Raw genomic sequence first — 12,546 nt, forward strand, 5'->3', positions numbered from 1 at the left:
GAGATGTGAGGGGCAAGTTTTTTTTAAACACAGAGAGTGATAAGAGTTTGGAATATGCTGCCATTGATGGTGGTGGGCAGATATGATAGGGGCATTTAAGGGTTTTTTTTAAGATAAGCACATGAATATGCAAGGAATATAGGGATATGGACGAAGGGTAGGCAGAAGGGATTAGTTTCATTTGGTGTTATTGTGAGCCGAAGAACCCGTTCCTCTGCTGCACAGTTCGACGTCCTATACTCCAAAAATGGCAAATGAGATTCAAACTATGAGGTTCAGTGTTTGGCGAGGGCGAACATAGGAGGGAATATATAACAAACAGGAGGGTATTGAGACTGGAAACACCTCGAACGGCATGTCCACAAGTCCCTTAACGAGCACGTAATGTGATAAGGAAAGTGAATGGGATGCTTTCTGTCACTGAGTGAGGTAATGAATATAAGGGCAGGGATGTAATTGCGGGAAATCTAACAGGCACTAGTTAGGTTACAGCTGGACAGTTCCAGCCATCCCATTATAGGCAAGACATAAATCTTTCTGGAGTCAGAGGATATTTACAAGCATGTTGATAAGTCTTGAAAATTGAAGCAATGAGGAAAGTTTGGATAGGTTAGGGTTGTTTCTCTCGGAACAAAGGAGGGCTGTGGGGTGGTTTTATCAATGCGTACAAAATAACGAAGGTCTGGGGGCAGAGTGGTCAGGGAAGACCTGATGTCCCCCAGTGGACGTGTCAGTTACCAAGGAGGTACAGATTCAAAGTGGCCGGCAGAAGGATTACGGGGGGACCGTGAGGGGAAACCTTATCACCCAGAGGCTGGTGGGTGTCTGGAATTTGCGGCCCAGTTTGGTGTTTGAGGCAGGAAACCCCTCAACTCGTTTAAAATGAGCCTGGACCTGCCCCTGAAGAGCTGCAAAGCTGCGGACCAGGCGCTTGTAAATGGGATTAGCACGGACACGATGGCCCAGATGGCCTCTTTCTGTGATACAACATTCGTTGGTTCTGCTACGGTTCTAAAGCCCACTGCAATGCCAAAAACAAACTTGAGACCGTGAGATTCCTCAAAGTTCATTAAGGTCAACCATTGATATAAAATGAATTGAGCTTGGATATTGGAAATGTGGTTTCAAAATGTCTTTCTAATCCAAATGAGGGATTAAGTCTAGATTTTGGCAGTAATCCAAGGTGATATCAAAAAAAATTGCAGGGTGTGCAATGTAGTCAGCAGATTGATTTCAGCATTGGTATGAATGGGTTGGTGCATCTTGAAGGGAAGAATCATAGGGTCAGACACTGCTTGGAGCAGTCATGTGAATGTAGGAGGAACCTCAGGATTCCAGATTAACAAACCAGTCAAAGTACTGACCCAAGATAACAAGGTGTAGAGCTGGATGGACACAGCAGGCCAGGCAGCACCAGAGGAGCAGGAAGGCTGACGTTTTGGGCCTAGACTCTTCTTCAGAAAATGATTTTCTGAAGAAGGGTCCAGACCTGAAATGTCAGCTTTCCTGCTCCTCTGGCGCTGCTTGGCCTGCTGTGTCCATCCAGCTCTACACCTTGTTATCTCAGATTCTCCAGCATCTGCAGTTCCTACTGTCTCTGAAAGTATTGACACGGGTTAGCAAGGTCGTGGAGAAAAAGTTCTTTGGCACATTTGCCTTCATTGCTCAGGCCTTTGAGGATAGGAGTTGGGAAGTCATGTTGTGTTTGTGCAGGACATTGGTGAGCCCTCTTCTGGAGCACTGTGTTCAGTTCTGGTCTCCCAGTTATAAAAAGGATATTATCAGGCTGGAGAGGGTTCAGAAGAAATTTACCAGGATATTGCTGGGTAAAAAAGGTAAAGAAAGGCTGGGACTTTTTTTTTCCTAGTGGGTAGGAGGTTAAAGAGGTGACGTTATAGAGATGAATAAAACAATGAGGGGTATCGATAAGGTGAATGTTTGTTATCTTTTCCCTAGGATGGGGCATTTCAAGACTAGGGAGCACATTTCTAAAATGGGAGGAGAGTGAGTTGCGAAAGACCAGAGGGGCATATTTGTTACAGAGTAGTTTGTGTGTGGAATGAACACCCAGAGGAAATGGTGGCTGTGGGTACAATTACAATGCTTAAATTTTTTTTGGATAAGTACATGAATGGGAAGGGTTTGGAGGGATATGGTCCAGGAGCTGGTTGGGCTGAAGGGTCTGTTTTTGCACTCTACGACTATGACTCTATGAAATAAATAGCATTCATTTCTAGAGAGACAGAATTGAAAAGCAGAAAAGTGATGTTAAACTTGTATCAGATCACACTTGGAGTTTCTGTGATCAGCCTGATCACTACATTATTAAAATGGGATGTAGAGGCACTAGAGAATATGCAAAATAAATCCACTGGGATGATCCCACAGCTGAGGGGTTACACCCATCAGCAAAGATTGAACAGACTGGAGCTCTTCTCTCTAAAATAGGGAGGGTGAGGGGTGACCTTTTGAAGGAATCTTTAAAGGCTTGCTGAGGCAAATGGAGAGCCAACATATCCACTTCTCTGTGAAACCAGAAATCGGTGTCATCTATGTAAGAGTCACTCATAAATCCAAATGGAGAATTCAGGAGAAGCCACCATACCCAGGGAGTGGGGAGAATGCGGAACTCACTACCATAAGAAAAGCTTTATTGAATAGCATGGATGTATTTAAGGGAAAGCTGGGTAAGAACATGAGGGTGAAAGAAGAAGTGGTATAAAGCCATAGAGTTATACAGTAGGAAAGCACATCTCTCGGTCCAACTCTCCATGCCAACCAGCTATCCTGAATTAATCTAGTCCCGCCAGAAATTGGTCCATATCCCTCTAAACCCTTCCTATCCATGTCCCCATACAGATGCCTTTTAAATGCTGTCATTGTACCAGCCTCCACCACTTCCTCTGGCAGCTCGTTCCATACACACTCCACCCTACATGTCCTTTTTATATCTTTTTCCTCCCATCTTAAGCTTATGCTCTCAAGACTTGGACGCACCTGCCTGGGGAAAAGACCATGGTTATTCACCCTATCCATGGCCCCTCATGATTTTATAAACCTCTGTAGGGTCCCCCTCAGCCTCTGATGCTTCAGGGAAAATAGCCCCAGCCTATTCGGCCTCTCCCTCTAGCTCAAACCGCCCAACCCTGGCAACATCCCTGTAAATCTTTTCTGAACCCTTTCAAGTTTCACAAAATCATGGCAGGGAGACCATATTGAACATAGTATTCCAAAAGTGGCCGGACCAATGTGCTGTATATCTGCAACGACCTTCCCAACTCCTAGTCTCAATGTGCTGACCAATGCAGGCAAGTGTGCCAAACGCATTCTTCACTATCCTGTCTACCTGCCACTCTACTTTCAAGTGTTCATGGGATAGGTTGAAAGAGAGGTGGACAGATGCACCAAATGGCCTGTTTCTGTGTTGATTTGAGGAGAAACCATGCCCATTACCAGTTTACATTTCCAGGAACATCACTGTCTCTCCATCCCCATTCAGCTTAGGGAAGGCTACTCAACCAGACAGGGCATAACAGCTGTTCCCTCACTTCAACAATGCATTGAAGAACTTTCCCCACCATCCCGACACACTCATCTGTCTGACCCAGAGTCTTTGGAGGTGCAGGGATCATTGCAGGCAAGGGTAGGGAGGTCAGTCAGCTCTTGTAGAGTTTTGGGTTAATATTTGGGGGTTTTCCTTGGTTCCCTGCAGCTTGTCGCGGGCCTTATCTGACGGTATACAGCGAGAACGCAATGAACGTGTTTGAAGTGAAGACTGGCGAGTGGATCCAGACCATTCCCCTGAAGAAAGTAAGGAGGCTGAGAAATGGGATGGGGGTGGGAGAGGGAGGGGCGGGGGCGGGAGACGGGCAGAGCGCGGGGTGTAAAATGAAAGAGCTGCCAATCCCAGAGTCACTACGCTAGCTGGTTCACATTGGGAGGCCTCTGGGTGATTGGGTTTGGTCCTGTGATGGCCCAGTGCTGAATTAATTCACAGGTTTGAATCATTACAGGTTCGCCCCCTGAACTCGGATGGATCACTGAATCTGTCAGCAAGCGAGCCGTACCGATTAATCTACTTACGCAGGAAGGAGGCGGGTAAGAAATGACCTGTCTGTTGACTTTAAGACATTGTTGTGACTCATTCATATCAGGCTCGTTGCATGTCATAGAACAGAATCCGCGCAGCATGGAAGCAGGTCATCTGGTCCACGCAGACCCTCTGAAAAGCAAACCAACCAGACACAGCTCTGCTCCCAACTCTATCCCTGCAAACCTGTATTTCCCACGGCTAATCCACCTAGTTTGCATGTCCCTGGATACTACTGGCAATTTAACACAGCAAATCCGCCCTAACCTGTACATGTTTGAGCTGTGAGAGGAAACCGGAGCACCCAGAGGAAACCCCACAGAGACAGAATGTCCAACAGAGAGAATGTACAAACTTCACACAGACAGTTGCCCAAAGGGTGGAATTCAGCCCGGGTCCTCGGTGCAGTCAGGCAGCAGCGGTAACCTTTGAGCCATCGTGCTGTGTGATTACAATCAAATGAGCTGGTTCTGTCTCTCTCTCTGTCTGTCTGTTTCTCTGTCTGTCTGTCTCTCTGTCTGTCTGTCTCTCTGTCTGTCTGTCTCTGTCTCTGTATGTCTCTGTCTCTCTCTCTCTGTCTCTATCTCTCTGTCTGTCTATCTCTCTGTGTCTCTGTCTGTCTCTCTGTGTGTCTCTGTGTTGTGTGTGTGTCTCTCTGTCTGTCTGTCTGTCTGTCTCTGTCTCTCTGTCTGTCTGTCTCTGTCTTATTCTGTCTCTGTCTCTCTCTCTGTCTGTGTGTCCCTCTGTGTCTGTCTGTCTCTGTCTCTCTCTCTCTGTCTAATTCTGTCTCTGTCTCTCTCTCTGTCTGTGTGTGTCTCTCTGTGTCTGTCTGTCTGTCTGTCTCTCTCGCTTTGTTTCTCTGTCTCTCTCGCTCTTGGTCTCTCTCGCTCTCCCTATCTCTCTGTCTCTGGCTCTGTCTCTCTGTCTCTGTCTCTGTGTTGTCTCTCTCTCCGTCTCACTCCCTCCCCTCTCCGTCTCCATGTCTCTCTCCATGCGTCTCTCCATATCTCTCTCTCTCTTCACCCCACCACCCATCTCTCTCTGCCTTTCATTTGCTGTCTCCTCTTAACTGATACCTGAGACGTGGCCTCATCTTAGGAGGATAGGCTGGACTGATTGGACCTCATTCTGTTGGAATGGAGGGATGATCGTATTACAACATGTAAGAAATTGAGGTCACTAGACAGCGTGGATGCTGAAAGGTTATTTCTGTTTGTGGAAGACTAGGACTATGGGACAGAGCATAAAAATAAGTGATCTCTCATTTAAGACAGGGGTCATACAACACAGAAATAGACGCCGTGCCAACCATAATCCCAAACCAAACTTGTCCCACCTGCCTGCCCCTGGCCCATGTCTCTCCAAATCTCATGTACTTATCTGAACGTGTTTTAAATTGTTGTAACTGTACCCACATCCACCACTTCCTCTGGAAGTTCATTCCACATGTGAAACACCCTTGGTATTAAAAAATAGCCCCTTGTGTCTTTTTAAATCTCGTCCCCTTACCTTAAAAATATGTCCCCTAGTTTTGAAATTCCAAAAGACACCTGCCACTCACCTTATCTATACCCCTCATGATTTTATAAACCTCTATAAGGCTGCCTCTCAACCTCCTAAGCTCCAGGGAAAGAAGACCCAGCCTATCCAGCCTCTCTTTGTATCTCAAACATTCCATACCCAGCAATATTGTGGTAAATCTCTTCAGGACCCTCTCCAGTTTAATAACAGCCATCCTCTGGCAGGGCGACCAGAACTGGACACAGTGCTCCAGAAGAAGCCTCACCGGCATTCTGTACAACCTCAACATGATGTCCCAACCCCTATACTCAAAGGCCTGGGCAATGTATAACAGTTTCTCTTTCTCCTTAATCAACTGGCTAGATGTTGATGATTTTGTCATCCCAGAGAAGACGGGGAATCTCAGGCGCCAAATGATCCGTACCAAGAGCAAAAGGCGTTTTGCTTTCCGAGTCTCCGAGGAAGAACGATTCCAGCAGTTAAGGTGAAGAGACGACGGGGTTGGGTGGGGGGGGGACGTGTGAAAGAGTGCTGGGAGCTGATCACTGGGCTGTAAATGGGATCCCAGGTGCAACAACAAGGGGCTGGAGGCGAGGCTCCAAGGCTGAGAGATTGTGAGCTCGGTGGACAACAGCCTAGAGACCGAAGCATTGATCGCAAAGGAGCGTTGAGCTGTCAGCGGTATCACCAATGGCTGTGAAATGTCAAACCAGAAAACGCCACCTGCCTGCCTGCCTGCCCTCTCGTGTAGAGGCAATCCCGCTGATGCTATTTAAAACTCAGGGTTTTGTAGCGTCCACTGCTTCCTGTCACTTATTTATATATGATTCGGATGTGAACATAGGAGTTTGGTTGCTAAGTTTGCAGATGACACCGACATCAGTGGTGTAGTGGACAGTGAAGAATGATATCTCAGGACCTTGATCAGATTTAGATAAATGTGAGGCGCTGCATTTTGGAAAGGTAAATCAGGGCAGGACTTTATACACTTAATGGTGAGGTCCTGGGGAGTGTTTCCAAACAAAGAGACCTTGGGGTGCGGGTCAATAGTTCCTAGAAAGTGGAGCCCCATGTCGATAGAACATAAGAACCAACAGCAGGAGTAGGGCCATTTGGCCCTTTGAGCTCGTTCCGCTATTCAGTAAGATCATGGCTGATCTCTTTGTGTTCTCAGTTCCACTTACTCACCCTCTCACCATAACTTTTAATTCCCTTACTGTTCAAAAAATTACCTATCTTAACTTTAAAAACATTCAACGAGGCAACCACACTGGGCAGGGAATTCCTCAGACTTACAACCCTATGAGTGAAGTTCCTCGTTTCAGTCCTAAATCTGTTCCCCCTTATTTTGAGGCTATGCCCCCTAGTTCTCATTTCACCTGGAAACAACCTCCCTGCTTCTATCTCATCTATTCCCTTCATAACTTTAAGTGTTTCTATAAGATCCCCCCCTCATTCTTCTAAATTCCAATGAATACAATCCCAGTCCACTCAGTTTCTCCTCATAAGCCAAATCTCTCAACTACAGAGACAACCTAGTGAACCTTCTCTGCACCCCTCTCCAGTGCTAGTCCATCCTTTCTCAGTAAGGAGACCAAAACTGTACACAGTACTCCGGGCCTCACCAGCTCCATATAGAGCTGCAGCATAACCTCCCTGTTATTAACCTCCATCCCTATAGCAATGAAGGACAATATTCCATTTGCCTTCTTAATTACCTGTTATCGGATAGTGAAGAAGGCATTTGGTATGCTTGCCTTTATTGGTCAGTGCATTAAGTGCAGGAGTTGGGTGGTCATGTTACAGGACATTGGTCAGGCCACTTTTGGAACACTCTGCCACCTCATTCCATACACACACCACCCTCTGTGTGAAAAAAGTTGTCACTGAGGTGCCTTCTGAATCTTTCCCCTCTCACCTTAAACCTATGCCCCTCCAGTTTTGGACTCCCCTACCCTGGGGAAAAGACTATTCACCCTATCCATGTCCTTCATGATCTTATAAATCTCTATAAGGTCACCTCTCAGCTCCAGGGAAAATAGCCTCAGTCTATCAGCCTCTCCCTATAGCTCCAACCTTCCAACCCTGGCAACATCCTTGTAAATCTTTTCTGAACCCTCTCAAGTTTAACAACATCTTTTCTACAGCAGGGAGGTGAGAATTGAATGCAAATTCCAGAAGTAGCCAAACCAATGTGCTGCACAGCTGCAACATGACATCCCAACTTGTACACAAGATATTGAGGTGTCCTTGTGTCTGACACCCTGACTCTGGTCATTAGTCATAACTAGACTCCCAACTACAGGAATTTGTTTATTACTCTGCTATTTGGATTGAACTAATTCTTGGCAACAGTGAGCATGTTTCTCTCTTTTCTCTCTCATTACTTATTGCAGTTAGAATTTTTTGAAAAATAAATAACAGATAATTGATGAACATTATCTGGAATTGTAAGGGTATCCATGAAACTATCATTGATTGATTGTTGTAAAATACACCTAATTTTGGGAAAGTAATCCTTACTTGTTCTGGCCTGCCATGTCTCCAAACCCACAACAGTGTGGGCGATTCCTAACTGCTTTCTGAAAGGCCAGGCCAGAGGACATTTTTATTTTTATTCATTCACAAGATGGGGGTATCACTGGCTAGGCCCAGCATTTGTTGCCTATCCCTAAATGCCCAGAGGGTATTTAAGAGTCAACCACGTTGCTGTGCATCTGGAGTCACCTGTAGGTCAGACCAGGTAAAGATGGCAGTTTCTTTCCTGAAAGGACATGAGTGAATTAATGAGTTTTTCTGACAATCAATTCCAGATTTTTTTTTATTGAATTCGAATCCCAATATCTGCCGTGGCAGGATTTGAACCCTGGTCCCCAGAACATTACCTGGAACTCTGGATTAACAGTCCTGCAATCCAGGATAAAGCAGCCCCTGCTTGATGAGCACAACATCTACAAGCATCTACTCCCTCCACCGGCGACGCTCCGCTGCAGCAGCGTGTACCATCTTACAAGATGCTTTGCAGAAATTCACCAAAGATTCTCAGACAGCACCTTCCAAATCCACGACCACTTCCATCCAGAAGGAGAAGGGGCAGCAGGTACATGGGAACACCACCCCCTGCAAGTTCCCCTCCGAGCCACTCACCATCCCTACTTGGAAATCTATTGCCGTTCCTTCACCGTTTGAGGTCAAAATCCTGGAATTCCCTCCCTAAGGGACATTGTGGATCAATCCACAGCACATGGACTGCAGTGGTTCAAGGCAGCTCACCCTCACCTTCTCAAGGGGCAACTAGGGACGGGACAATAAATGCTGGGCCCAGCCAGCGATGCCCACGTCCCACAAAACGAATTTTGAAAAAAGCAAGTTCCCCTCACGGGAGAATATTTTTAAAAATTGCTAGCTTCTGCCCTCATGTCTTAAGGAGTCAGGGCTAAAGAACCATGATATTTGACACCCGGCCTGGTCCTGTCAATAACTCGATCCGTTTGCTATTTCCTGTTCTGCAGGGAGATGCTGAAAGACCCCCAGAGGAGGTCCAAGTTAATCTCGAATCCAACCAACTTCAACCACGTGGTGCACGTGGGCCCTCCGCAAGACATGCATAATCTCCGGGATCTGCCCACGGTCAGTGTCCCCGTCCGGGAAAGGGAGGGAGACTGGGTGAGGGAGAACCGAGGGCAGGTGGTGAGCTGGCTTCAAGAATAACTCCTTCCTAGGGGGAGTAACAAGTCAAAGAAGGAGAGTGAATCATCTGTGCAGCCCTCGATAAAATGAGGGTAGGGCGATGGAGGATTTCAGCGCAACAAATGCATTTATGCACCAGAGTTTACATCGTAAAAAGTGTTCTTCAGTCAGTCAGTCCAGGACGCCAAATTTGACCATAAGCCACGCAAAAGGGATATTAGGAAGAGGTGTCTGAATGCCTGCTGAGAAGTCAGGTTCAGGAGCCTCTGAAAGGAGGATAGAGTGAGATGATGAGGAAATTCGAGATCGTAGGGCTCCATTGATGGAGGGATGGAAATTGGGAATGTCAGAGTCTTCAGAATTAGAGCACAGAGACTTTAGTGCAGTGTAGGGTTTGGAAGAGGTTATAGAGGTAGGGAGGGGGTGTAGGGGCTGGAGGGGGGTGACCGAGATAGGGAGGGGGTGTAGGGGCTGGAGGGGGTGACAGAGATAGGGAGGGGGTGTAGGGGCAGCAGGAAGTTATATAGGGAGGGGGTTTAAGGGCTCAAGGAGATGAGGAGGGGTGTAGGGGCTGGAGGAGGTTACAAAGAAGGGGAGAGATGTTGGGGCTGGAGGCGACTACAGAGATAGGGAGAGGTACAAGGGTTGGAGGAGGTCAGTAAGATTGGGAGGGATGTAGAGGCTGCAGGAAGTTCAAGATGGTGAGAGCTGAGAAGAGGATGAAACCTTGGAGGAGTTTCAACAGGAGGATAAGGATTTAAGATCGATTGTAGCCAACAGAGGACCTAATGTCAGCCTGCAATGGGAGAACGGGACTTGGTGCAGGTTGGGGAGAGTTTAGAATTCTGTGATCTCCCGTTGCTGCCATTGGTTGACTGATATGTAAAGCAACATGACAAGGTGCCTAGGTACAGCCAATTGAGAGAACATAAAAATCTTCACTACCTGATTGGATAATGCCCAAATACAGACAAACATTATTTAAAATAAACTAAAAATAACCCAGTGAGTGTGTGAAATTTTATTGTGTGTGCACGCGCACATGTGCATGCATGCCCCTATCCCAGTGAGTGTGTCTGCGCATGCACGCCCCTATTAGTGTGTGTGTGTGTGTGTGTGTGTGTGTGTGTGTGTGTGTGTGTGTGTGTGTGTGTAGTCTGCAAACGCATGCCCCTATCCCAGTGAGTGTGAGCTTCTGTGTATGTGCACACGCCGTACCCCAGTGACAGCAATGTTCATGGGATAAACTGCATTAACTGACCTCTACCCTCCTCTAATAATCACATTGTTCCTCGCTGCAGTCAAAAGATTCACCAGAAGAAAGAAATCAGATGTCTTCCATCCTTCCCACATTCCGACACCGTAGCAACACGGAATCAGGGTTCCTGAGCGATAAAAAGTCTTCCAGAGATCCACCACCTGGTAAAGCCAGACAGTGATTGAGGGGCTCTTAATGTAAACCCTGTGCTGTGAGTGTTTGAAGGGGACCGTGCAGAAGGACTTGTACTCTGTATCTGTACTGTCCTGGGATGTTTGCACGTTGACACGGAGTGTGTGAAATAACTGGACCTTTCATTCACAACAATAATATCCACCATCTAGTGAATACGTAGATTAATTAAGTTGATTCCTGTCAAAATGCCTGTGTGAAATATGTATGTTGTATGCAGCCTGGCAAGTGCGATATTAGCACTGTCTGCGCTGTGATAGATGTTCTCTGCAATGTCCTGCTTGAGTTTGTGTTGCTTTCAATGTGTACGCTGTATGATGTGTTGTGTTGATACTGTATTGTGTCACCTGCACCTCATGGTGTGTAGTTATTGTTCTGGACCAGATCAGACCCACTCAAAATATTCTAAGAAGGTAGCCTAGATCCTAGCTTTCTCTTATTTTAAAGGCAAATGAAAAACGCCTGTTCCAGACGTCATATGACTGGTCAAACTACTCAATGTTAAGCGAGACACAACTTACTTAAACACTATAGTTAAAAATGCAACAAAAGAAACAGGAATTTAGAAAACTTAACAGAATGATAGATACAGTAACTATACTAATTTACTGTTCCACTATAGCAACATCACATAAACACACCTCTCTTGGCAAAAAAAAAGGAAAATTTAAAGACAGTTTCTCACATGCAGTTCTCCAACCCAGGAGGGAAAACAACATCAAGACAAAATTCAGAGAGAGTAGCAGTCAGGAGACATTCACCGAAGCTTCCAAATCTATTGAGACCCCAACAGCTTCTGATTCTACCTGGGAATCCTAATCTTTGAGAGCTGGCCACACCTATTCAAGCTGTTTTAAAAAGAAACCCCAAGGCATCCCAAGATGTTTACTTGAGTGGTACCCAGTGGCCAGCTTGGCACCTCTGCCTTCAAAAAAAACAACAGGACTAAATAACCTCTTTAAAATGTGTTGTGTGTGTACTCTGTGTTGTGTTGTGTGGGTACTGCCAGAGGGACAGGACTAAACCAGAATCTCTCCACAGGTTCTTCCAGCAGTCAGCTGCCACGGAAACAGATCTCTCCGGACGCGGCCTTGCTGGCGGTAAGGTGTCTCACTTTACAACAGAGTTTTGGACGGGGGTGGGGAGGGGAAATTGGTCCTTCACCACGTGGATCATTCCCACCAGGTGGCTGTAGGGAGGGTTCAAATACTGCCACTGGAGCTTTGAGGGGGTTTGGCGGGGGGGGGGGGGGGGGGGGAGGGGAGAAGGGAAGGGGGTATAGTTGTGGGCTGCTACCAGGGAAATTATAGGCTGGAAAGGGGCAGGAAGTCCCATGGTAAATCAAGGCAGCTCTTACACCCAGACAGGTGTAGAACTGTGATGGGCTCAGTTTGAAAAGTCAGTTGGGTTGAAGAATTCTTTTTCAAAGATAGGACTCCATCCCCCATCTTTTCTGTCTCTTCTCACAGTTGGTTTGAAGAATTCTTTTTCAAAGATAGGACTCCATCCCCCATCTTTTCTGTCTCTTCTCACAGTTGGGTTGAAGAATTCTTTTTCAAAGATAGGACTCCATCCCCCATCTTTTCTGTCTCTTCTCACAGTTGGGTTGAAGAATTCTTTTTCAAAGATAGGACTCCATCCCCCATCTTTTCTGTCTCTTCTCACAGTTGGGTTGAAGAATTCTTTTTCAAAGATAGGACTCCATCCCCCATCTTTTCTGTCTCTTCTCACAGTTGGGTTGAAGAATTCTTTTTCAAAGATAGGACTCCATCCCCCATCTTTTCTGTCTCTTCTC

At 46.4% G+C, this 12,546-nt stretch overlaps 1 protein-coding gene across 2 annotated transcripts in view; it reads left to right on the forward strand.

The window, feature by feature from the left end:
- LOC125449268 (serine/threonine-protein kinase MRCK alpha-like) overlaps positions 1-12,546 on the forward strand; it is a 124,770-nt gene that overhangs the window by 109,962 nt on the left and 2,262 nt on the right. For both annotated transcript variants that reach the window (XM_059641502.1, XM_059641501.1), the window contains exons 31-36: positions 3,713-3,810; positions 4,014-4,098; positions 5,975-6,095; positions 9,124-9,241; positions 10,603-10,723; positions 11,793-11,851. In XM_059641502.1, the coding sequence (XP_059497485.1) occupies positions 3,713-3,810; positions 4,014-4,098; positions 5,975-6,095; positions 9,124-9,241; positions 10,603-10,723; positions 11,793-11,851 (602 nt within the window). The remainder of the gene's footprint in view (positions 1-3,712; positions 3,811-4,013; positions 4,099-5,974; positions 6,096-9,123; positions 9,242-10,602; positions 10,724-11,792; positions 11,852-12,546) is intronic.

This window comes from Stegostoma tigrinum, chromosome 42, assembly GCF_030684315.1.
Source record: "Stegostoma tigrinum isolate sSteTig4 chromosome 42, sSteTig4.hap1, whole genome shotgun sequence".
Taxonomy (NCBI): Eukaryota; Metazoa; Chordata; class Chondrichthyes; order Orectolobiformes; family Stegostomatidae; genus Stegostoma; species Stegostoma tigrinum.